The sequence below is a fragment of the Somniosus microcephalus genome, chromosome 2, assembly GCF_052327205.1.
Source record: "Somniosus microcephalus isolate GS21.2 chromosome 2, FLI_Smic_1.0, whole genome shotgun sequence".
NCBI classification, from domain to species: Eukaryota; Metazoa; Chordata; class Chondrichthyes; order Squaliformes; family Somniosidae; genus Somniosus; species Somniosus microcephalus.
Genome location: NC_140988.1, coordinates 46,209,279 through 46,236,015, shown reverse-complemented (window position 1 = coordinate 46,236,015; position 26,737 = coordinate 46,209,279). Strand labels below are relative to the sequence as shown.

General features: G+C 40.9%; 1 protein-coding gene across 7 annotated transcripts in view; it reads left to right on the top strand.

Annotated features, from left to right (window-relative positions):
• abhd18 (abhydrolase domain containing 18) overlaps positions 1–26,737 on the top strand; it is a 102,181-nt gene that overhangs the window by 58,657 nt on the left and 16,787 nt on the right. For all 7 annotated transcript variants that reach the window (XM_086009315.1, XM_086009349.1, XM_086009322.1 and 4 more), the window contains 4 exons: positions 1,041–1,179; positions 2,859–2,948; positions 10,474–10,575; positions 24,172–24,541. In XM_086009315.1, the coding sequence (XP_085865441.1) occupies positions 1,041–1,179; positions 2,859–2,948; positions 10,474–10,575; positions 24,172–24,541 (701 nt within the window). The remainder of the gene's footprint in view (positions 1–1,040; positions 1,180–2,858; positions 2,949–10,473; positions 10,576–24,171; positions 24,542–26,737) is intronic.

Here is a 26,737-nt window from a genome sequence, read left to right as displayed (position 1 = left end):
CCTCCTCCTTTACTGTGACATTGGCAGCATTTTCTTTAGTGAAGACAGATGCAGCATACTCATTTAGTACCTCAGCCATGGCCTCTGCCTCCACAATTTTAGTCCCTCATCGGCCCCATGCTTCCTTTGGCTATCTTTTTGCTATTTATAGCTACAGTATACCATTTTTAGCATTTTTATTTGGAGTCATCATAGAAACATTATTGCCGCCATGGAACTCAACAAGTTGGATCTCTCTCCTTGCTAGGATGCTTTGGTGATGTCACTGATGGGGAGCATTCTGCAACAGTTCAATAGAAAACATAAAAGGGTGCAACATCAGACTGAAAAATCTCTATCTTCAGCCAGGAGCATGATTTCTCATGATTCTGGGACTTTGACACTGTTTTCTGGTCAGTCTCTGGTGGTAGTCCATGTTATTTCCTATGAATTTGCTCCAGGAAGCATGAGGGTTTTTCCCCATCAGCAACATGGCCAGAGTCAACTAGCAGTGGGGAAGATCTAAATCCAGAATCTCCTTGCTGGCAGTAAAATTATAGTTTCTATGAAAGCAAAACTGGTATGATAGCAGAGGTGCTACAGTTACCTCCGCACATCTGATCTTGGGAAGGGAAGGTGAGCCGGGCCACCCACTCCTGTTCACTATCCTGTGGTCCGTGATGTTGGGTCAGGAGAAGAGATAAGTTAACTTGTAACCACAGCCTGTTTCAAACACTGAATATTTTACAGACACTATATTGACTGGCCTCCTTATGGTCAGTTAGCCTGGAGCTCATCGTCTCTGCTCATGCATGAAAATGGTTACTTGTGCAAGGAAACATCCTTGAACCATGCACCAGCATGTGTTGGCACCTTCAGGAAAAATAAACTTGCCTAAAAATAAAGGATTGTAGTAACATGATTGCAAGAAGGAATTTCTATTGTACTTTACAGTGATAATGACATACACATTTAAAAGGATGGTTTGAAGGGGAAAATGTCAAAGCTGCTGTTAAATAGTCCACGGTTTTCACTTGTTCCATCTTGTTTTCTCTGGACAGGAGGTCAAGTTTAAGGAATGTCTCTGATCTCTTTGTGATGGGAGGAGCTCTTGTCCTGGAGTCTGCAGCTCTTCTTCATTGGCTGGAGAGAGGGGGTTATGGACCTCTAGGAATGACCGGGATATCAATGGGAGGTCATGTAAGTTTCAACATTTTCTAAAGTTGCTGAACTGCCCAAAAGGTGGGCGAATATAACTGAAGAAAATAAAGGTTGAAAATGCCGCAAATCCACTGTGCTAAGTGATTTTCAATTTTAGTTTGTTTGTTTACTGAAATTGAGGGTAGGTGAATTGTTAATCAATTATTGGTCATATAGTTATCACTAGGGGCCAATCCCTCCACTCCACCTACAAATGTGTATCTTCCCCTCTGGTACCCAGCCTCTCCACTCTTGACCTAATCCTCAGCCGCAGGACTTCGAGCTTCTGCTTTGGTGACTGCAGGCCCCTTCTGTCTATTTTGCCACTTCCTCGTGTCTCCATTTTCCTTCTGGTTACTTGCTCCTGGGCTTTAGCTCTGGGCTCTCTGCTCTTGGTTTGGCCTCAGTCTGTCTCCTGGCTTTATCCTCAGGCCAAAGTACCTCGCATCTTTCCTGAGTATTGAAAAGACCGATTTAATATTGGTTTATCATCACTGCCAGGTAATTGGGTCCTTTTTAAAATAAATAAATAAATAAATAAATAAATAAAAATAAAAAAAAAATAAAAAAATAGAATTGACAATTTTGTAAAACTATGAACTGTAACATTTTAACATGCTATAAAAATAAACCTGGACATTTAGTTGCATGGTGCAGAACTTTTTGTATTTTTAAATGGCAGATGTGAAGGATTTAGGCTTTTTAACTGAAGTTTCATCTAACTGAAAGAGGAGATTGAGGACCTGCGGAATGGAGACAGTGATGGGGATTGCAGGACAAATGGATGAGGAGAGAAGGGGACAAAGGCAGAAGAGGATGGGATGGGTGGATGAGGACTAGTAAGAAGTAGGCAGAAATGGATAGATTGGGATGGGCATGGAGGGGGTGGAGCAGACTGTGATAGACAAGGGAGGGGCTGATTGTTGTATCAGATGGGAGCAGATCAAATGTGAGCAGGGCAAAGATGGGAAGAATGAGATGGAGACAGGAGGGTCAGTTAGTATGTAAAATATGTGGCTAATTCTCGTGCATTACTCAGAGTTGAATATACATTTAAATATTAATTGTTATAATAGGCTGTGGGCAGCACGGTGGCATAGTGGTTAGCACTGTTGCCTCACAGCGCCAGGGACCCGGGTTCGAATCCGGCCTCGGGTGACTGTCTGTGTGGAGTTTGCACATTCTCCCCGTGTTTGCGTGGGTTTTCTCCGGGTGCTCCGGTTTCCTCCCACAGTCCAAAGATGTGCGGGTTAGGTTGATTGGCTATGATAAATTGACCCTTAGTGTTAGGGGGATTACATACGTGGGGTTATGGGGATCGGGTGGGATATGTGTCGGTGCAGGCTCGATGGGCCGAAATGGCCTCTATCTGCACTGGGGTTTCTGTGATTCTGTGAATAGAATTTTAAAATTTACCTTTTGAATAAAGAAAAGTAAGTTTGAGTGTTATCTTACAAAAAATTTGACCTATGGTCACTTCACCTTACCAAGAATGAGTTGGGGGGAGAATTCATGTGCCGTTTCTACATTGCCTTTTGAACCAAGCAGGTTTAATGGGCAGAACGGCCGTGGTCCATTGTTGCATTTTTGTACCGATTTGAGGGAGCTGCTACATAAAATGGCTTCCAAAGAAGCTTGCTTTACATTAATTGCAGTGACACTAAATATTTTCTTTGCAGATGGCATCATTAGCTGCAACTAACTGGCCCAAACCCATACCGCTAGTACCCTGTCTGTCCTGGTCTACAGCCTCGGGAGTTTTTACAACAGTGAGTAATCACTCTTTGTTTCAGTTCTGTGATTCGCTAGTTTATTTCATCTGAAGAAATGTTTAAACATTGTGTGGAGAGACTGAGTGGAAAGCTTTCTAAACTTGCAAAAAGATCCTGTCAGGTTTGTGTGTTTGTATTAAACTTTTTGTTTTGTTACACTTGCACTATGGATACTGTATGAAGTCCTTTTTGAAAATGGAATTGAAATCTTTGATTACAGTAACTTTTGGTCTCTGGTTTCTAGTTCAAAGTAGAAATATTAAACCTTAAGCTAAGTAACTTGTTTTTGTGTACATCAAACACATTTTAAAAGAACGTGTAACAGTTCATACGCAACTTTGTATGCAGCAGAAAATAAATTTCACATTAAATACTCACTCTTCTGTTTCTTCTACCTCCCCACCCCAATACTATGGGGAGGACAGCTAGGTACCATTTGTTTTGCTACTGCCATTCATAACTCTTAAATGCTGTATACCTTCATTTGAAAGTGGTTTATCCCTCTGGGATAAGCCCACAGCTTCCCACTGTGCCTCTTGGTATTCTCCAAGACTCATTGAGACACTTGTTGCTGCCTCCTTACAAACAGCAACCCTAACTGCCCCAATCTACTCTTTCGCCTACCTTCCCACCCTGCTAGTGGCCAATCTCACCTTGGTCTATCCCCTACTCCTCCGGCAGCACGTCCTCCTTTGAGCACCTCGCTTTGTTCCATCCCGCTCGCCTTGCCTTTACAATCCTCGTTCTCAACCGCCCACCCAAGCTCCACGGCAAGTTTCTCACCGAGGGATCCCCACTGCTGATCTCTGTCAGCCTCTACCGAGTGACTTCTGCTCGGTAATTTCAACCTTCACCTTGACTCACTTTGGGCGCCCCCCCCCCCCCCCTTTCCTCTGAGTTCATTGCCTTCCTGTCCTCCCTTAACCTCTCCCACCACATAAACTCTCCTACCCATATTCACAGCCATCCCCTTGACCTTGCCATCTCATGTGATCCCTCTCTTCGCATTATCTCAATTGCAGATTTGGCCATCTCTCATCCCTTCCTGTATTCCTCATCTCTCAACATCCCTGTTCTCCCTTCCAACCCAACTTCCTCTGCGTTTACTCCTGGAAAAGCGCTCTCCCAAGTCACTTATAACGGCACTTTCAAACTCCCAAACTCCCACAGTAAAATCCTTGCTTTCTCCCACCCTGATCATTCCCCCTGGTACGGCCCTATCTTTGCAGACTTGGAACATAAATGCACACAGCTAGTTTAGCCATTCATCGGCAGGACAACCCCTTGTCCACCAAGCCAAACTAACCCCAAGGTGCCCCCCCCCCCCCGACCTAACCCAGAACTTATATGTTTCTCTTCAATCTTCACATATGTCCTCCCCCAGCTCATCTTGTCCATGAGACCCACCTCCTGCTCTCCCAATCCTCGTTCCACTAAATTGCTGACCACCCAACTTTCCTTCCTGGCCCCCATGCTAGCTGATAATATAAACAGTTCCCTTCCCTGGGGTACTATCCCTCTTTCAACCCCCTTCCTATATTAGAAAAAAACACCCTTGACCGCTCTATCCTTGCAAACTACCGCCCCATCTCTAACCTCCCAAGCCCTTGAATGTGTTCTCGCCTTCCAAATCTGTGCCCATCTTCCCGCAACGCATGTTTGAACCTCTCCGGTTTCTGCCCATTTCTCAGCACTGAAACAGCCCTAATGTAAAATCACAAATGATATCCTCTGTGACTGTAACCATGGTGCACCATCACTTCTCCTGCTGCTTGACCTGCCTGCAGCCTTTGACACAATTGACTACACCAGCCACCTCCAACACCTCTCCTTGGTTATCCAGCTGAGTGGGACTGCCCTTGCCTAGTTCCACTCTTATCAATCCAGGCTTGGATAAAGAATCTCCTGCAATGGCTTCTATTCTTGCCCCTGCACCGTTACCTCTGGAGACCTCCAAAGATCTATTCTTGGCCCGCTCCTATTTCTCATCAACGTGCTGCTCCTCGGCAACATTTTCCGAAGATATGACGTTCAGTTCCACATGTATGCCGAGGACACTCAGCACTACCTCAACACCTCTTCTCTCAATCCCTCTGCTGCTTATGTGCTGTCATCCAGCTGCAATTTCCTTGCATTAAACATTGGGAAAATCAAAGCCATATTCTTCGACCCCCCCACCACAAACTTCGTTCCCTCGCCACCGATTCCATTCCACTATCTCGGGTTGAACCAGACTGTTTTCAACTTTGCAGTCCTGTTTAACCCTGAGCTGAGCTTCCGACCCCATATCCTCTCCATCACAAAGACTTCCTACTTCCTTGTCTGTCGCCGCCCAGCCTCTGCTTATCTGCTGCTGAAACCCTCATGCGTGCTTTTGTGGCCTCCAGAATCAACTATTCCAATGTTCTCCTGGCCACCCGCCCATCTTCCACCCTCTATAAACTTGAGCCCATAACCTAAACCACACCAAGTCCCGTTCACCCATCATCCCTATGCTGACCTACATTGGCTCCTGGTCTAACAATGCCTCGATTTAAAAACGTTCATCCTCCTGTTCAAATCACTCCATGGCCCTGCCCCCCTCCCCTTGCTATCTCTGTATATCCTTTGCCAGCCATACAACCCACCAAGAACAGTGTGTTCCTCCAATTCTGGCCCCTTCTGCCTCCCCCACTCTCTTCGCCTCACTGTTGGCGGCCATGCCTTGAGCTGACTAGTTCCCAAGTTCTGTAATTCCCTCTCTAAATCTTTCTACCTCTTCACCGTTCTCTCTCTCTCTCTCTCTCTCTCTCTCCGTCTTTAAGACGCTCCTTAAAACCTACCACTTTGGCCAAGCTTTTAGTCACCTATTCTAAAATCATTTTCTTTGGCTCGGTGTAAATTTTTATCTTGTTATGCACCTATGAAGTGGACATTTTACTTTGTTAAAGGTGCTAAATAAATGCAAGTTGTTTAGTATTTAAACTCCATCAGACTTGAATAAATTCCTATAATTTATCTCTAAGTGCCTTTCAAACTTAGACAATCTTGTTACTGTTCAATTGAGTCGAGTAGTGTGTTAGATTTGAAAGCAACTCTGGAATTTGGTTTCAAATCCAGTCAGACTGATGGGGTAAAGGTCTGTTGTTGTCAGTGTCCTTTGTGAAATGAGTTTGGTCAGTCTCAACTCTTTGGTGTGGGAAATGGAAGATACCTCACTGATGCAGTAGGAGGTGTGCTTTGCATTTGTGGTGGTGATTGCTGAATCAATAGGAGTGCTGCTACTGGGTGTTTGAATTTATAAGGTATTTAACTTCCCAGCATTAATAACCACATTGAGCATAGAAATTAAATCAAAAAATGTTATTTAAAGAAACACACATTTGTAGCCCATGACTGATAGAAACTGCAGATAGATTGGAGTTGAGAAATGTTTCTTCCTTCATGCATTAGAAATTATAGTCCACATTTACCCATTGAACATTTGATTTAGATCATTACTTGAAAAACACAATATTGTTTCATTTTGATGGAGCATGTGAGTTGGCCACCATAGCTTTACAGATATGTCAGAGTGGCATTGAGTGGCTCTGTCCGTTCAGCTGCAGTTGGTGCATAGCCCAGGTTTACTCAGATTTATGTATTCTGTGATATTTTGGCCTCGTATCCCAAATTATTTTGAGGTGGAAGTTAAAGCGTTGTTTTGTAGTGGGGTTGCTGAAAGTTAACTGCACCTTTTTGTTAACTAACTTTTTTGATTTATGCCAGATACAGTAATGCATAAAGGTACATTTGGTGTAGCTTGCAATCCATGAACAAAAGATTTTCCATGTGTCTTTGCATACAAATAATTCTTAAAAGGTTCTCAAAGGCAAGGAGGGAGATAGCAAGGCACGGTGGTTTCAGGAGAAAATTCTAGAGGGCAGAGGTTTAGTGAATGAAAAATCAATCTCTTATGGTTGAGTGGATGGGATGGGGAGCAAAAGGCACTTGCATGTGGTATCACCGAGGGGTAGCAGATAATGGATGACTCGGAGGAGACCAAGGATGCAGCCTGTAGAGGGGACTATGTAACTACAGAGAGAAAAAAACATTTCAGGGGATCTGACTTTTAAGACAAATAGGGGTGGAACAGCAAGAGAACAGTTCTGCAGGATTTGACCTTGGAGAAGTGGTGTAGAAGAATGGAATTTACCATCTGTAATCTTGATCACAGTAAAGCCTAAATAATGCATCTCTAATGGGTGATATTTCACCTACATTGTGAAATTTGATAAAATGTAGAAGGCTGAAAAATTAAATCTGTACAATTAAGACTTAAGCTGGGAAAATTAAAGTAAATTCTTACTGAAATACTGTTACTGAAATTCAGCTGATGGCTGAGTTGCTAAATTCAGTATGTAATTGAATTGCACAGTCATGAATGTCTCCGATTTGATGTGCTGATTTGGCTGATCTTGGGTGCAGTATGGACGCTACAATTGCTTCAGTACCCTTGGGCTAGGGAGAGAAAAACTAGCCAAAGTTCTTGCTCCTCCTGCCAGTTTTATAGTTTTTTTTTTTGAAGTGATCAATTGGATAAATAAAGTGAATGCAGTAGATATAAACGGATTTTCAGAAAGCATTTGATAAGGTGGCTTGTTATAAAAATTCAGGCATATGATACGAGGAAATTATAGCAGCATTGATCAAAAGTTGGTTGGAGTAAGAAGTAGTGTTTGGGTTAATAGATGGCCAGATTGAGATGGGTTGGAAGTGGTGTGCTCCAGGGGTCACTATTGGATCCACTTCAGTTTTCAGTATATAAAGCGGATTCAGATTTGAGCTTAGGGAGCACAATATTGAAATTTGCTGACAACACAGAAGTAGGAGGCTTGGCAAACATCAAAGAGGACTGTGAAAGACTTCAGGAGGACTTGACATATTGGTGGAATAGGCAAACCTGTATCAGATGCAGTTTAATGTGGAGCAGTGTGCAGTACTGCATTTTGGGAGGAAAAACAAGTCATGGAATATACATTCAAAAGATGCTGAAGGGTGTGGATGAACAGATGTCCGAGTTCAAATAATAACTTCCTGAAAATGCAAGTGCAGATAGATGATAAAGGTCCTATAGAATTTGAAGTCATATTGTACAAGCTAATAGTTAAGCCACCGTTAAAGTACTGTATGCAGCTTAGGGTGCCTAAAGTCAAAATTTGAAGGCAAATTATTGACCTGGTTAGGAAATTGGCTGAGCAACAGGAGACAGAGTAGGGATAATGGGTAGGTACTCTAATCTGCAGGATCTGATGAGTGTTGTCCCGCAAGGATCTGTGTTGGGGCCTCAACTATTCACTCTATTTATTAATGACTTAGATGATGGGATAGAGAGCCACATATCGAAGTTTGCCAATGACTCCAAGATAGGCGGCATTGTAAGTAGTGTAGATGGAAGCATAAAATTACAAAGAGGTATTAATAGATTAAACAAATGGGCAAAACTGTGGTAAATGGATTTCAATGTAGGCAAATGTGAGATCATCCACTTTGGACCTAAAAAAGATAGAACAAAGTACTTTCTAAGTGGTGAAAAGCTAGAAGCAGTGGTGGTCCAAAGAGACTTACTGGTCCATGTACATAGATCATTAAAATGTCATGGACAGGTACAGAAAATAATCAGAAAGGCGAATGGAATGCTGGCCTTTATATCTAGAGGACCAGAATATAAGGAGTTAGAAGTCATACAAAGTCATAGCAGCTATACAAAGCCCTGGTTAGACCACACCTGGAGTTCTGTGAGCAGTTCTGGGCACCACACCTTAGGATATTGGCCTTTTAAGGAGTGCAGCGTAGATTTACCAGAATGATACCGGAACTCCAATTATGAGCAGAGATTACACAAACTAGGATTGTATTCCCTGGAATTTAGAAGATTAAGGGGTGATTTGATCGAAGTTTTCAAGATGTTAAGGGGAACTAATAGGGTAGATAGAGATATACTATTTCTGCTGGCTGGGGAGACTAGGACTAGGGAGCATAGCCTAAAGATTAGAGCCAGGCCCCTCTGGAGTGAAGTTAGGAAACACTTCTGCACACAAAGGGTGATAGAAGTTTGGAACTCTTCTGCAAATGGCAATTGATGCAAGGTTAATTAATTTTAAATCCGAGATTGATACATTTTTGTTAACCAAAGGTATTGTGATATAGGGCAAAGGCGGGTATATGGAGTTAGGTCGCAGATCAACCATGATCTCATTGAATGGAGGAACAGGCTCGAGGGGCTAAATGGCCTACTGTTCCTATGTTCCTATGCCCTAATATATGATAAAATTATAGAGTGTATGCAACACAGACTCACTAGGATGGTGCCAGGGATGGGAAACTATAGTTATGAGGAGAGATGGGAGATATTGGAACTATTTTTACTGGAGCAAAGAAGGCTGAGAAGATTTTTGGAGCTTTTTAAAATTATGAAGGATTTTGATAGAATGAATAGGGAGGAACTATTTTCCCCAGTTGGAGAGTCAGTGACGGATCATCAATTAAAATGATAACTGTGTGACAGGAGGGGTTAGGAGAAATTTCATATGCATGACCTTTGGAGACTCTTTTAGGGGAAACTTGGCTAAATATGTGAAGCAGAGGAAGATACAGGGCTTATGGGAGAGAGCAGGACGGTGGGATTACTTATGGATTACTCTCGCAATAACTGGTACAGATATGACTGGCGGAATGATCACCCCCTGTGCTGTAATTCCCTTAACTGCTCCTTTGGACAGAAAATCTACATGGAAGATAAATTGGTAATGTGCTATAACATTGCCATTTAAGTTTTTTTCCAAGACCAATGTGTGTAAGTGTAATGTATTTGTTGTAAACTATCTATATTTCCCAATCCAGTGGTGAGTGACTTACGTTTGATACAATGCATGCAAGTAGTAGTAGGACTAATCTCTTTCTGGTCTGAGAACAGTGGAAAATTCTGATTGGTTTTGTGATGAAATACAAAAATGTAGCTGCAGCCCTCAAGTGTTAAGTATATGTACACTGAAACAAAAGCATAATACTGCGGATGCTGGAAATCTGAAATAAAAACAGAAAATGCTGGAAATACTCAGCAGGTCAGGCAGCATCTGTGGAGGGAGAAACAGAGTTAACGTTTCAGGTCAATAACACTTCGTCAGAACTGGAAAAAGCTGGAGCTTCATCTCGAGCCATCTTTTGTTTCTTAACTTGTCCCATTACCATCTCCTTTTGCCTTGCACCATCATTCCTTTTGTCTCTTAATCTCTCTTGCCTTCCATCCTATCACAGACCATCCCTTTTGTTCTTTTCTCCCCTCCCCCTTTCCCTGCCCCTGCTCTTGCTTAAAAACCTGTTCCATCTCCAGCTTTTTCCAGTTCTGACGAAGGGTCATTGACCTGAAACGTTAACACTATTTCTCTCTCCACAGATGCTGCCTGACCTGCTGAGTACTGTATTTCCAGCATTTTCTGTTTTTATTTTATATTATATATGTACACTGAATATTGTTTTATTTTAATATTCTTGCTATTCACAGGGTGTTTTAAGCAAAGCAGTGAATTGGAGAGAGCTGGAAAAGCAGTATGCTACAGAAACTGTTTATGAAGAAGAAATTATCAGACTGCTAGAGTACTGTGGAGTAAGTTTGTTTTAGTTTGCAAAGTGCTACATATCAATGCACTGAATGTAATAATTGCCTTTGTACGGTAGTGTTATTCCAAATTATATAAACTGCCGTCAAAGATTTTCCATGGGAGCCATGTTAACCGAGGACTAAGATCCTAGTATAATACAGGCCCCTTGACGTCTGGGCATCTGATGTTGCATAGAAACTGGTGATCTCCAAGGTCTCTAGTAACCTGAGACCTATATATTTCTAGCATAAAAATGTACCTAGTTTATATAATTATTTGTTTACTTTGTTAGCATCTCTAGATATAATCAAACCAATGTCGTTAATCAGTATCACCTCAAAGGTTTAATTTAAAACTGAATGCAAAATATCAAGGCAACAATTTATTCTTTCCCTTTCCATTTTGAATTGTCACTTTAAAATCACACCACCAGTGAAACAATTTTGCTACTAAAAAGTAATTGGTAGATGAGTTATTATTTGCTGACTCTTTTCCACCCCGATACAACTTAAAAAAAAAAAGGCATGTGATATGTCGGTCAGCTGTGCAAGCATGGAGCTGGCTGCCAGCATGCACACAGTACATGTCCAGACTCATTTTATATCTTTCAAAATGGATACATTTATTCAGCCATTGGAAGTAATTAGTTTATGGTGATATTCTGGGTATTTTTTGTCTTTTGCTTGTACGCTCATAGCTTTCTTTCAAATAGTTGGACACTGTTGCTACTGAAGTTGCCAACTATGGGAAATCCGGACAACTCCAAACTAACTGGTATCCCGTGCCTGATACTGAATAGCAACAGGTTAAAAGTTCTGCATGAGTATTCTTTCACAGTGTGCTTTTGGCCAGTGTGCTGCATGTAACTGAGAGTGTCAGGTGGCACCTTGTTAGTGAAACAGGAGGGCCTCACGATAGTTCTGGACAAACAAAGCCAGTGATTTTGAAAGAATGATGATGCTTCCAAGAATTTATCCTTGTCCTACAAGCATGTAAAACCACTTGGAAGCAAAGACAAACTATCACCATTGGAGAGTTTATTTGACATATTTTCCCCATTAAATGTAATCTGTATATTCCTATACAGGTCTCCCTGGCCACATTCTATTCTCCAAACAAGAGGACAAATGGCCAACTTGTTTCCAAGCCTTTGGGAAACTTTTTTTATAAAGAAACTTTTTTTCTTTTCTGGCTGTGCAGAGATTTAATAGAAGTGTTCAAAGTCATAAAGAATTTTGATAGAGTAAATAAGAAGAAACTGTTTCCAGTGGCAGAAGGGTTGGTAACCAGATTACACAGATTTAAGGTGATTGGCAAAAGCACCAGAGGCGCGATGAGACATTTCTTTATGCAGCGATATTGTTATGATCGGGAATGTACTGCCTGACAGGGTGGTAGAAGCAGATTCAATAACTTTCAAAAGAGAATTGGATAAATACCTGAAAGGGATAAGTTTGCAGGGCTATGGGCAAAGGACAGGGGAATGGGGCTAATTGGATAGCTCTTTCAAAGAGCTGGCACAGCTACGATGGGCCGAATGGCCTCTTCGATGTTGCATCATTCTATGAAGTGCCTAATAGTAAGTGGGATAGGTTCTCTGGGGTCAATTTAATCCAACTTGCTCAGCAGAAACCTGGCGGGTGGGCAGTTAAAATCGCCCTGGCTCTTACCTATCCGAAAGCCGCCATGATGGCAACAACTCCAATTTTAACCTGCTCTCCTGAGCAGGCAGCAAGGACATGCGCCCAGAGCCAACCGGGTCTATCTTTATGTATGCATGTTGCGGCCTGATGACATCATTGAGACCGGACTAATATTAACTCTGGCCTAAGCGGGGAATCCACCTGGAGTTAAAATCGGGACCTATGAGTCTGCATTTTTGTTGCATGTTATTTTGGAGCACCAGTATAATGTGTTATCTTGCTTCAGAGTTATAACCAAATCTTAATTATGCGTCTTTCACAAGCTACTACACAAAATTTTATATTCTAATCTGACATTTGAATCAGTTGGCGAGGAAATCTTTGGGTTGGGGTCACATTTTGCAATGAGTTGTAACCTATCGCCATCCTAACTCAACCACCAAGAAAACTCCAAAAGAATGTTGCTAATTTAAATTTTTCTTGCTAATGTAAAACCAAATTGAAGGCATTAACCCCAGTGCATAAGAAATCAATTAAGCCTGAGTTAGCTGAGTCCTACAACTCATTGAGTAAATGCACTGTGATGTGACAATGTTCTATGCAGATTAAGAGGGGTCTCCAATTTGAACCCTAAGCTTAAGAGCAGAGGTTCATAGGAAGAAATCATAGGAGATAAAACAACCTGACTAGCTGTGGAGTTTTAATAGAATACTTCTGAGTCTCGATGTACTTTTAAAAAAAAAAAAAAAAAGAATGAGCCAATCTCCTATGGCATTGCTCATGTCACATCACTGTTGCAAGGGCTGGCATGTGTAAGTAGGGGAGAGGTACACATCTTTCTTGAGACTTTAGAATATCCTCTTTTTTCTTCCTCATTGCTCATGCTTTCTCCTGTATACACTCATTCCTCCTTGTGCTCGATCGTTAGATCTTATTTCTTCATACGTTCTGGAATTCTTGTGATCTTTCTTGTTCTTTGGCGGTTGTTCTTTAGTGCACATGCTTGTTCTTTCTCTCACACCCAATGTTCTGTCTTTTGTTCTTTCTATGCTCTCATTCTCCCTCTCTTTTGGCATTTGTTTGTTCTCGGTCTCTTTCTCTCTCAATATTCTTTTGTTCATATTTCGTGCTCGGTCACTCTCTTACGAGTGTTGTCTCTGCCTGTTTCTGTGCTCTCTCTCGCGCGCACCCCTCTCCCTCGCGCACTCTTTGTCTCTCAATATTCTGTCGTTTGTATTCTCATGCAATCAAGGTTGCTCTAGGGCTCTGCTTCTCTGCCAGGTGCTCAGCGTGTTTCTCAGTTGCTCTCTGTTGCGCTCTCTATTTCTCTCTCTCTCTCACATGCGCGCTCTCTTGCACGCTTGTGGCAGTTTGGCTATGTTCTTAGCTATGTCTCCTCTGAGTCAAGTGAAAGTGGGTTCAAGCTGCACTCCTGTCAAGTATATGATCTAAGGCGACATTTTAATGCAGTACTGATGGAGAGCTGAGTTGGAGGTGCCGTCCTTCGGATGAGATGTTAAACCGAGGCCCAGGTACCTTGTTCCCGTGGTTTAGATGAACGTAAAAGATCCCGTGGCATTATTCAAAGCTGAGCAGGAAGTACAGGAAACTTTGGTTTATCCGGAGGTTATATGTCCGGAATACTCGATCTAACGGCAAAAATCAGGAGCCGTTTTCTACATGGTTTTTTTAGTTCTCGTTGCTTTTTTTTCCCCAGTCAAGCACTGCAAGGTCTGTAGCTATAGCAACAGCTTCAGCTACAGACGCTTGCAGCTGCAGCCAACTGTTTTGAAGCTGTTGCTAAGCAACAGGGTTTGTTGATTCACACGGAGCTTCTCAGTTCCGTATGTTTAAACATTAACTCTGTCCGGCACTTTTGATGTTACGGCACCAGCTCGGTCCTGTTAATGCTGGATATCAGAAAGTTTCCTGTATTCCTAATGTCCTGCCCAATATTCATCCTTCTACCAACACCATCAACAAAAAATCTAAATTAATTAGTCATCCAGTACATTAGCAGAATGGATAGCAAGCTGGGCAGAATGGATTGCAAGCTGGCTACAAAACAGAAAACTGAGATAGGATTATGGGCAGTTACTCAGACTGGCAAAAGGTAGGAAGTGGTGTTCCACAAGGATCGGTGCTGGGACCACTGTTGTTCACGATTTACATAAACGATTTGGTCTCTGGAATTGGAAGTACAATTTCAAAAATTGCTGATGACACCAAGTTGGGTTTATAGTTAATACGGAGGAGAACTGCGACAAAGTACAAGAAGAGACTAAAACTTGCAGAATGGGCGTGTCATTTGCAAATGAATTTCAATATAGGTAAGTGTGAGGTGGTGCATTTTGGTAGGAAGAATAAGGAAGCCACATACTCCTTGGAAAATAAGTCTAAATGGGATAGAGACGCAAAAGGATCTAGGGGTAAAGATACACATCATAAAGTAGCTGCAGGTTAATAAAGCAAACAAAGCACTTGAGTTCATTTCTAGTGGGATAGAATGGAAAAGCAGTGAAGTTATGTTACGCTTGTATAGAACCTTGGTTAGATCACATTTAGAGTACTGTGCACAGTTCTGGTCTCCATATTATAAAAGGGTTATAGAGACATTGGAGAAGGTGCAAAAAAAGATTTACAAGGATGATACCAGAACTGAGAGGTTATAACTATCAGGAATGATCTTCAAAAGGGAATTGGATAAATACTTGTAGAAAAAATTGCAGGGATATGGGGAAAGAGCGGTGGAGTGGAACTAACTGGATTGTTCTTCGAAAGAGACGGTGCAGACTCGATGGGCCGAATGGCCTCCTTCTGTGCTGTACTATTCAGTGCTCTTTTCTCTAGAAAAGAGAAAACTGAGAGGTGACCTGATAAGATTATGAAAGGGTTTGATAGGGTAGATGTAGAAAAGATGTTTCCACTTGTGGGGGAGACCAGAACTAGGGGCCATAAATATAAGATAGTCACTAATAAATCCAATAGGAAATTCAGGAGAAACCTCTTTACCCAGAGAGTGGTTAGAATGTGGAGCTCACTACCACAAGGAGTAGTTGAGGCGAATAGCATAGGTGCATTTAAGGGGAAGCTGGATAAACATATGAGGGGGAAAGGAATCGAAGGTTATGCTGATGGGGTTAGATGAAGAGGGGTGGTAGGAGGCTTGTGTGAAGCATAAGCATGGACTAGTTGGGCCAAATGGCCAGTTTTTGTGCTGTAAATTCTATGTAATTTACTGTATACGAGACCATGCTGTGCACAAAATAGCTGGTGTGTGTTTACCCAAATAAGTTAGTGAACTTCAAAAAGCAGTTCATAAAGCCCTTTGGGTTGTTCTCAGAGCTGTAATAGTTTATTTAGCTTGGTACATCTTATCATGATTGAACATGAAATTCTGCCCTCCATTGTATCATAAAATTGCTTTATTTTTCTATTTAGCTAGACCAATGTATTTCAAATCGAAGTCTTAAATTATCTCTCATGTCTTGGAGCCTGAGGGTAGAGCAATAAATGATAGCGAATGGAGAATAGCTTCTAACTTTGGAGAGCAGTTGAGGAGGCGGGGTGGACGCGGCCTATAAATTAAACCTAATTCAGTCAGGTTGTCTAGCAAGAATCCGCAGTCTGTGAAATGGCAATGTGGGCAAGTTTACCACTGAGAAGAAATGGTGCATAATGTCTGAATTACCACAATCATTAAGGTGGTGTTACACCAGACAGATATTCCAAAAGCCTTTTTTCTAGTTTGATCTAGTAAACATTGTTCCAGAAAGCTGAGACTTTTATCTACAACCCCATTTACATGGGTGATGGAAATATAATTTCTGTCCTATTAAGTAATAACTGTCCTTCAAAGAAACTGGCTTCTGCTTCAAAGGTAATGAAGGGTATTTGTGTAGCAGTTGTAGGATACTTAGTTTACTAAATTTAACCACTTATCTTTCATGTTAGTGTGGTTTGAAAGAGCTCTATGGCTGTAGAGACATGCCCCACATAAAAGATAATTTTTGACTTACAAATTTGAACACATTTTGGTACTGGAAACCGTTTAAAATAACAGTGAAGTATTACTGTAGACATCAGCCTTGGCTCAGTGGAAGCACACTCACCTTGGGTTAGAAGCTCGTGGGTTCAAGCTCCATTCCAGAGACTTGAGGACATCATCTAGGCTGACACTTCAGTGCAGTGCAAAGGGAGTGAGACTTTAAACCGAGGCCTTATCTGCCCACTCGGGTGGTTGTAAAAGATCCCATAGTACTATTTGAAGAAGAGCAAGAGAGTTTTCCTGGTGTCCTGGCCAATATTTGTCCTTCAACCTACATCACTAAACAACACATTATATGTTAATTTATCTCCTTGCTGTTTGTGGGACCTTGCTGTATGCATATTGACTGCCACATTTCCCTCCATTACAAGGGACTATACTTCAAAAAGTACTTCATTGGCTGTGAGGTACGTTGGACATCCTAAGGTCATGAAAGGCACTGTATAAATGCAAGTTTGTTCATTTTGTCTGCTGGTTTATCTTGCTTTTGTATATATTTTATTTCCTATAATAAATCTATTTTGTAGCTTTAGCCTGAGCTATTTGGTTTGACAGTGCTGTTTTCCTGGCTATCAAAGATCAGGAATGTACAATGGACAACCTGTCCAACTTCATTTGCATAACCCTGTGGTACAAGGCTATGTCGTTAACTCTGAGGCACATTATTCCTGTTCGCTACATATTTTAACTTTCAGTTTATAGGGAACTCTGATTTCCTTATGGAATATGCAGTCTGCAGTGAATATAGAAACTGCTGGAAATGGTTCTGAATCATCATCTTGGGTTTATTGTATAATTCACTCAGTGCAGTCGTGCACATAACCTAGATTCTTTTAAGCTGATGAGCAACATGCAACATAAGGTCACAGAAAACTGATAAATAACATGCTGTGGACCCGTTTAAGAATGTTTGAGTATAACTTAGTTGTCGCTGAATAAAAATTCATAAAGCATGCATTGCCTTATTACAGTTTTGATCTTTAATCTCCTGAGGTTGGAAATGCTGCCTTTTGTCTTGAATTGTATGCTGATGCCCTGGTTCATATCTCTAATTGTATCGTCCAACGTAGCTGTCAAAAACAACTCAAAGGCTTGCCATGAGTACAGAGCACTGCTTCATACTATTTGTTATAAAGATACGTTCAGTGTATTACAGTCAGTAATTACTGTCCCCATTATGCTGCTACACATTCCCCAATAATGCTAGTGATCTTATAGGTATAGTCAAATTTGCTCAGCAGCTTTGATTTCTTTTTTGCCAACCATATCCAGGTCTAATCATATTAATTTTACTATTCATGTAAATAGGATTTGAGAAGTAGTCATTGTGGTTGTTTAATTTGATTTTTGTCACCTGACTTTCATATCAAACAGTTGCCTACGCTAATGTAGTTAGTTTGGCTCCAATACAAGTTTGTCAGCTAAGATGTATTAACGTCTCAAACATGAAGGAATTCTGTTGTAATTACCTTGTAAATACATATAATGACTTCCCTGTAGGAAACCAGTTTAATCAGATATGCCCATAGAAATGTAGATATTTCTGGATAGTGTTCACATATTGTCTTTTTTACTTCACGAAGATGAGAAAACTCTTGAAAGAACAACTAGCTGAAGTCTATTTAAAACTCGCACTCCTTGCTGATGGTATATGCTGTGTTTTCCTACATTACAACAGTGACTTCACTTCTAAAGTACTTCATTGGTTGTGAAGCACTTCGGGATGTCCTGAGGTTGTAAAAGGCACTACTGTATATAACTGCTGGAGGCTCGACAAAGCTTTATTTCTGTCAGTGACTAACTCTAGAAACATGCACTCCATTTTCCTCGATGTCTAGGTATGGAAATCCCCCATGATTAATCTTCTGGCCTTTTATGGTTCCCCTTGATGTACAATATCATTTTGTTTATCTTTTCATGAGCAGGAGTTCTATAGCATCTTTCATCTTTATCCACATTGTCCTCACGTCTATCAACGTGCTTCTATTACCTCAAAAAATGCACTGTGCCCTCTCGCCTATATTGCTGCTCCTCCAGCTGCTTTGTTATGCCTATCCTTTCTCCACACTCTGTATCCAAGTACAGTTTTTAATTTCCCAATTAATGTCCTGGTTTACCTAGGTCTTTATTGTAATTTTCCTTCAAAACTCATTTCCAATTCTGCAAAGTTGTTTTGTATGTTCCTTGCTTTAGTAGAAAACTGGCTAGTGTACTTGACCCTGCACATTTGAAGCACAACCTGTTTCCTGTCCCACTCTGGTATTACTCCCAAAGCAGCTTTAGCTATCTGCAAATCCCTTGCCTTTCAAAAGACAACATCCAGGTAGTCAAAAGCTACCTGCTAGGAAGTGAGAGAGGAGTCCAAAGTGACTTGCTATATTTATTTGTCTCTAGGGAAGTGTGGTGATTATTCCTTGATTAGTAAAAGTATTGTGATTTGTTGTTTGTTAACTGCCTTGGGATATGTGTTGTAATCTCATTGGTAGTTGATGATCACATGATGTGTTGTGGCTACCTTAAATTCAGTCCTTTTCTAGCTTTAGTTGGGACTGGATGTAGAAAGATATGCTGCCGATTTTAAAGTTAATAAAGCCTAACTTTGGAAGGCAAATCTATTCTTTATTTCAATTTATTAACTTTATGTTAGAATGGAGCGATATCTTCAACCAGAACGATTCAAGGCTGACCCCAATTCTGCTGGAGTGGATGATAAATGGAAACATTGGTATTGTACATTTAAAAACTTTTTGGGCGTGTTGGATCAAGAGGCTCTAAATAAGCTGAATATGCTGATCAACTACATTGACCCGGATGTATATAAATATATTTTGCACTGTAAAACTTATGAAGAGGCTACTTCTACATTGGAAAAGATTTTTGTTAAACCAAAGAATTAGGTATTTGCACGTCATCTTCTATCTGCCCGTAGGCAGCAGGTGGGAGAATCTTTGGATACTTATTTACAAGCACTTCGGTGCCTTAGTGTTGACTGTAATTATAAGGCTGTGACGGCTGAAGAATATAAGGACGAATCGGTACGGGATGCTTTTATTAATGGATTACTGTCTAGATCAATTCGTCAGCGGTTGTTAGAAAATAAGACTCTGGATCTTAAAAGTGCTTTTGAGCAAGCTTCTACATTGGATATGGCTCAGAGAAGTTCGGATTCTTATCTCTTTTTAATCGGCCTGCGACTATGGTTTCGGATGAAAAGGAATTATGTGGACTTAATGGGAGTGGTTTACTAGATTTTGAAACAGTTTCTACTTCGGCGGCCGTTGCCTCTAGGATTCAGAAGTGTTATTTTTGTGGGAATATCCGGCACCCTCGTCTGAAGTGTCCTGCTCGGGAGGCTGTGTGTAGTAAATGCGGCAAGAGAGGTCATTATGCACGTGTGTGCAAATCATCAGGTTCAATTACCTTCCCTTCTCCTGGTGTGGGAGGGTCTTCCTCCACTACCTTTTCTGTGACTATTCAGCCTTTAGATAGGGCGTTTATTGCATCAATTTCTGCTGCATTTGCTCATGGCCTAAACAAAGCTATAGTTACGGCTCAAGTTAATGGGTTGGAAGTGAAGGCCCTTATAGATACGGGCAGTACTGAGAGTTTTATAAGTCTTCAGTTTGTGAAGGAGAAGCATTTGAAAATTTCGCCTGTTACGTATCAGGTGTGTATGGCTCAGACGACCCTTATTTCACAAATAGCTGGTTGTTGCTTTGTGAAAATGGTTCTTCTAGGTAATACGTATACTGATATACGCCTATCTGTTTTGCCTAATCTCTGTGCGGATATTTTGATTGGACATGATGTGCTTCAGTTACACGAGTCTCTTAGTCTTTCATTTGGAGGGACTAAGCCACCTTTATCTATTTGTGGATTAACCTCTTTATCTATTCCTCCATTATCACTTTTTTCCAATTTGATGTCGGATTGTAAGCCAATTGCTACCAAGTCAAGAAGATATAGTAGTCAGGATAGAGAATTTATTAATTCTGAAGTTCAACGTCTCTTATTGGAAGGAATCATTGAACCTAGTTGTTCGCCTTGGCGAGCACAGGTAGTTGTCACGACTAATGAGAGACACAAGAAACGAATGGTGATAGACTATTCCCAAACTATTAATAGGTATACTCAATTAGACGCGTACCCTTTGCCTAAGATTGATGAGCTTATCAATAAAGTATCTCAGTATAAAGTTTTTAGCACTATTGATTTAAAGAGTGCTTATCATCAGATTCCTATTGTTAAGAAAGATCAACCATATACGGCCTTTGAGGCTGGTGGAAAGCTGTATCAGTTTTGCCGAATACCATTTGGTGTTACTAATGGTGTTGCTTGTTTTCAACGGGCAATGGATGCTTTTATAAGTGATAACTCCCTCTCTGACACCTTTTCATACTTAGATGACATCACAGTGTGTGGCAAATCAAGGGTGGAGCATGATTCTAATTTAAAAAGATTCCTTCAAGCTGCGGAAAAAGTTGGTTTAACTTTTAACAAAGAGAAATGTGTCTTTTCGACTACTGAGGTAAATCTATTGGGGTATATTATTTCGGGAAATAAGATTAAACCAGATCCAGAACGTCTGCGACCATTGATCGATTTACCTTGTCCTACTAATTCTAAGGCTTTGCAACGAGTTGTTGAACTGTTTTCTTATTCTAATTGGATTGCAAATTTTTCACGGAAGATCCGGCCTCTTATTCGGGTTACGACATATCCTCTATCATGGGAGGCCAGGACATGTTTTGAGAATTTTAAAAAGGATATTTTAGGAGCAGTTGTGCATTCCATTGATGAGCAGGTTCCCTTTGTGATTGAGACGGATGCTTCGGATTTTGCAATTGGGGCTACTTTGAACCAAAATGGAAGACCTGTGGCCTTTTTCTCACGTACTTTGAATAATAGTGAAAAAAGACATTCCTCAATAGAAAAAGAGGCATACGCAATAGTAGAAGCATTGCGTAAATGGAGACATTATTTATCGGGGCGACATTTCACGTTGGTAACTGACCAAAAATCTGTGGCCTTTATGTTTGATGTTAAACATTTTGGAAAGATTAAAAATGATAAAATAATGAGATGGAGGATTGAGTTGGCATGTTACCATTTTGACATAGTTTATCGTCCGGGGAAGGATAATGTTGCTGCTGATGCACTGTCGAGGGCTTATTGTTCGGTGATTCACGGAGATACGCTTATTAATCTTCACAATGCCTTATGTCATCCTGGGGTTACGAGGATGATACACTTTGTACGCAGTAAGAACTTGCCTTTTTCAGTTGAAGACGTCAAGCGGATGACTTCATCATGTTCTATCTGTGCTCGGTGTAAACCGAATTTCTTTAAGCCTCAACGAGCTCATCTTATAAAGGCTACTTCTCCTTTTGAACGTTTGTGTTGATTTTAAGGGACCTCTTCCTTCAACTACTCAAAACCGATATATATTTACTGTTGTGGATGAGTTTTCAAGGTTCCCTTTTGCTTTTCCTTGTGCAGATGTATCAGCTGCTACAGTTATTAAATGTTTGACTCAACTTTTTGTCATCTTTGGGATGCCTGCGTATATCCATTCGGATCAGGGAAGTTCTTTTATGTCTTCCCAGTTGAAGGAATACCTTCAGAGTCGGAATTTCTACTAGTCGAACTACCCCGTATAATCCCCAGGGTAATGGACAGTGCGAACGATACAATGGGGTGATCTGGAAGGCAGTTATGTTGGCGTTGACATCCCGGAACCTTAAGAATATACAGTGGGAAATGGTACTGCCTGATGCCCTGCATTCCATTAGATCATTGCTTTCAACGGCTACTAATGTGACCCCCCATGAAAGGCTCTTTAACTATCCGTGGAGATCTACGGGATATTCGGTACCTTCATGGCTTACTATGCAGGGACCTGTGTTGCTTCGACGCCATGTTAGATTGTCAAAATATGACCCCTTGGTGGAGGAGGTGGAGCTGTTGGAGGCAAATTCCCAATATGCTCATATTCGATTCCAAGATGGGAAAGAAAGTACTGTTTCAATTAAAGACTTGGCTCCTTGTGGGGGCCAGCCCTCTTCTGAGGATAATAATAATGGTCATGATTCGGATAATGTGGATGCTGTTACAGATACTACGAATATTTCCAATCCGATTGCAGATAATCATACTTCTATTAGTCAGCCTTTGATAGATGTTTATGACCGTCCCAGTTCATCTTCTGATGGGATTTCTAATCCGGAAACCGTTGAGAATCGGGATATGGATAGCCTTCCTGTTGAAGATACTTCTGTGCCTTCTGGCGTGGGAGGGCAAGGAATTTCACCAAGGTTAAGAAGGTCGACACGGACAAGATATCCGGTCGACCGATTGAAAATGGACTTTTAAATTGATAGTAATGTTTTAAAAATTGTTGAAATATTATAGTATATTGTTTTAGTTGAGAGATACTTAATACTTATGCGTAATGTTATTATTTGTTGTTCATTTAGTATTGTGTTATGTAAATAGTTTTATTCTCGTGCATAGTTTAGTTGTAAATAATTAATTGTAAATTGTAAAAGTTATTAGGTTGGAGTATATTTTAAAGGAGGGGTGAATGTGGTGATTATTCCTCGATTAGTAAAAGTATTGTGATTCGTTGTTTGTTAACTGCCTTGGGATATGTGTTGTAATCTCATTGGTAGTTGATGATCACATGATGTGTTGTGGTTACCTTAAATTCAGTCCTTTTCTAACTTTAGTTGGGACTGGATGTAGAAAGATATGCTGCCGATTTTAAAGTTAATAAAGCCTAACTTTGGAAGGCAAATCTATTCTTTATTTCAGGAAGTGACTGGTTTCTGTTTTTAAACCATTCATCCATGTAAGACAAGGGATCTGATACATAGGAAATCATTGTCATGACTCCATGGCACAGTGTCCTGCGCCATGCTGCAAGCATTCTCCTTGTATTGAATGAGTTTAAATTTTTTGTACTATTTAATCAAACAAGCTATTCACTTTTTTTGTTCCAATTTCAGCCTTCAACATTAAAACAAATGTCATTGGTGACTTGCTGTCCTCGGGTGGGTTTCTAAATGACGTAATGTGCACCACTGGGGGGGGGGAAGTTGAAACCTAATGGGACTGGTCTTGTCCTGCACCATGAAGTTGGATTCATGTCAACTGTAGGGAGGCTTTATAGCTCACCATATAAATCCCCCTTCTCTCCCATAACAGCTGTCGGAGGAAGCATGAGAGCTGGAAAGTGAAGAAGGACTTCAAGTGTGAGGAGAAAAAACTGTTGGGAACTCTAGCTGTAAAGCACGGACTAAATTTGAATCCCAGTGCAAATAATTGTCTGACTTGCCTATCCCCTGCAAGTGAGCTCCACTGAGGTTTGGTTTTGTGCCTCAGTAGTTGGAGTGTTTCATTTTGGATGATCCTGTCTCTTTTTTTGGCTGGCAGGGTGATGGCTATAGAAAAGATCACTTGCCAGAATTACTTGCTCTTTGCTGAAGGAGAATGAGTGTCTTTGTAGAGAAGATGTAAAATGGGTATTCAATTTGGGGGAAGGTTATTGGGCATGATATTAATTAAAATGAATGAAATTCCCACTTCACAATGTCTGTGAGTAGATGTTGTATGTGGCACATAAGTGAGCCATGTAGAACAGGATGTTCTCGGGCATGGTCCATGGCCTCAGCTGAGGAGTGCTATAATTGATCTCGGCATTCCTGAGCTATGGAGAAATTTGGCTTGGGATTGCCTTGTTGATTACTCCAAGATTCCTGTTCCAACTGCATATGTGCAAGTGTGGGGTGAGATGGGGGTGGGGAAGAAACGAGGAGAAGCTAATCAGAAACTTAAGTCCAGTGTTTGCTTTGAATATGTATCAAACTGCCTTTGAAATTGTTTATAAAATTTAAGTATTTAATGTTTAGACAGATTCCTTTAAAATGGGCCAAGATTTTGTAAAGAACGCCCCATCCAGTTTGGACAACTTGCAACACCTTGCCACAGACATGCTAGACTTCAATGCCAAGAGAGAAGTGATGAGGACTGCGACGGTTACTCAGTTTAGTACAGACTCGGCTGCCTTTAATGCCTCTACACAAGGAATTCTTCTTCAAGGTACCTCAAAAACTGGCTGTCTGAATCACCGAATGTCATCAACAAATACTAGCAAGTATTTATCCACTGTAAACCATGAGCTGTTAAAGAGGGAAAACAGGAAGGCCTCCCTAGAACGAGAATCGATACTCTTCATGAAAGGAGTTATGGATGAATGTACACACATGGGAAATTTCTCAGGTACTTTAAAACTTTCAATGAAATGCAAATTAGACTCATGTACAAAAGTGGTGTATTATACTACATAATCGAAGCTTTGTGTGTCTAATTTTATCACTTAGGAACCACTGATAGCTCAGTGGGTAAATTCATCATGTGGTTAGCTTATCTCAGCCAGGGCAGCAGTTAGGGTTTTACGATTGGTCTCTATATCCAGAAAGGAAGAGGAAAGATTTGCATGAAGGTTCATTGCTGATCGCTATCCCGTTACCCCTGCTGGAAGTGTGTTTGTACGTGGAGATTGGCTCAGCAGTAATGGATTCTGTGGTGGAATAGCCTGCCAAAACTCCGTGTCTAAACTTGCATGTGGAGAATGCTGACTTGGCTGAGGTACTTGGGAGGCTGACAATATACATGGAAATGTACCTCTGCATAAGTCACTGCTCCAAGGAGCTTTGGAGAGAATTGATTAAAGAAGTTACAAATGAAACTAGTAAAGATTCAGATTAACTCTTACTTTGGGAAATGTAGTTGCTAATGCTCCAATAAACTGCTACCTATTGTTAGAACTCTGCTACAGCATAGCTCACATCTTCGTGACCAATATCAACAGGGATGTCCGGGTAATTTGCTGCTTAGAGGCAGGGAGATTTCTCCCCCTGGGAAGGTGGCAAGGAACAGGGGATGAGATATGAAATCAGCTGGTAACTCATCCCAGCCTGTGTTTGTATATTACTTAGCAGTTCACTTGAGAATTGCATTGGCAGAGACCTGGATGCAGGTTGTTGTATGCACTCTCTACCATGGAACTGACCTGGCAGGGAAGGACAGACAAAAACAATGAATTTAAATGGGACAAAAATTACAATTATCTATATATTCTGGCATTGTTCATTCTTGGTAATCAGCTGTTGATTATTACTCAATAAACATGCAATGATTGTCACAGTAGGTAGTCCTTCACTGTCAACAATCTTGCATATCAACAGCGTGCACTGATGTCCACCATAATAGATCCATCAACCAAAACACAACTGGGTAAAATTGGTCCCTATGAACTTTGTTATATTCTGTTAAAATAACACACATTCTGTAGTTATTACAAATCTGGAGTCATATGACATGGTGCACAGGATTTCTATCATCTGAACCTGACAATGAGGTTACTTCCAAGTATCTGTTTTGTTTCATATATGATGGTGTTTTCTCTTTAGCAGAGTGCAGGACGGTCATTAATATTTAATCTGTTTAATCACTAGCTACAAAACTCACTTTATTAATGTGGATGTTTCTAGTTTCTTGAGTATCCCAGCAGGAAGCAAGTAGGCTGCTGGATGACCAAATGTGACAACATAAATGACTGTTCAGTTGTTTGCTAGCTAACAGGGAAGCCTCATTTGATTTTTTTTGTTTAGATAAAGTTTTAAAATTAATTGCTATTAGGAACTAGTTAATGGGCCAACATTTGCGATCGGAGGCTTCCCGTGGGCGGACGCCTCTGACCTGCAAAAAAAATCAACGACTGTGCCTGGTGGCCCGGGAGACAATGAGGCTAGGCCTCTCTGGGTCCGCGCGGGCAGAGCCCCACATATTCCAGGGGCGCATGCGGTTCGTAGGCGCCCCTGGAATCACGTGGGCCGGCCCAACAAATAAAAGAAGGGAATCCCCATTCATACTTATGTGAGTTCCGTACGTACGGAACTCCAATAAGTATGAATGGGGATCACTTTAAAAAAAAAATAAAAAAATACACCAACACATGAAATACATTTTTTTAAATTGCTTATTTAAAATGAATTAAAATGCCATTTAATTAAATATTTTAAACAAGAATTTATATTTTTTGAAAAAAAAATTTTGTACGGGGCTAAAAATAAAAACTTATTGAAGAGTATTTTTAATTCATAAATGAGTGATAAAATGTTGCGTTTCTATTTTTTTACAACTCCTATGCTGGTAAAAGCAGGCCGTACGCCTGCTTTTACCATGCGTAAGAATTTGACGGGCATTCAGCGGATGGAAGTTGTGCAAAAAGCGCAACTCTCCACCCGCAGAGGCCCATCTCCTGAGGATGTGGAGGATCTGTCAAAAGGATGCTTGACAGATCGTAAGTGCCGGGTTTCAGCGCATGCGCTTCGCATGTCTAAACCCACCTCGTACGCACCTATAGGGGTCGCAAAATACGGCCCATTGTAGCCAAGGTTTGGGGACGGGAAA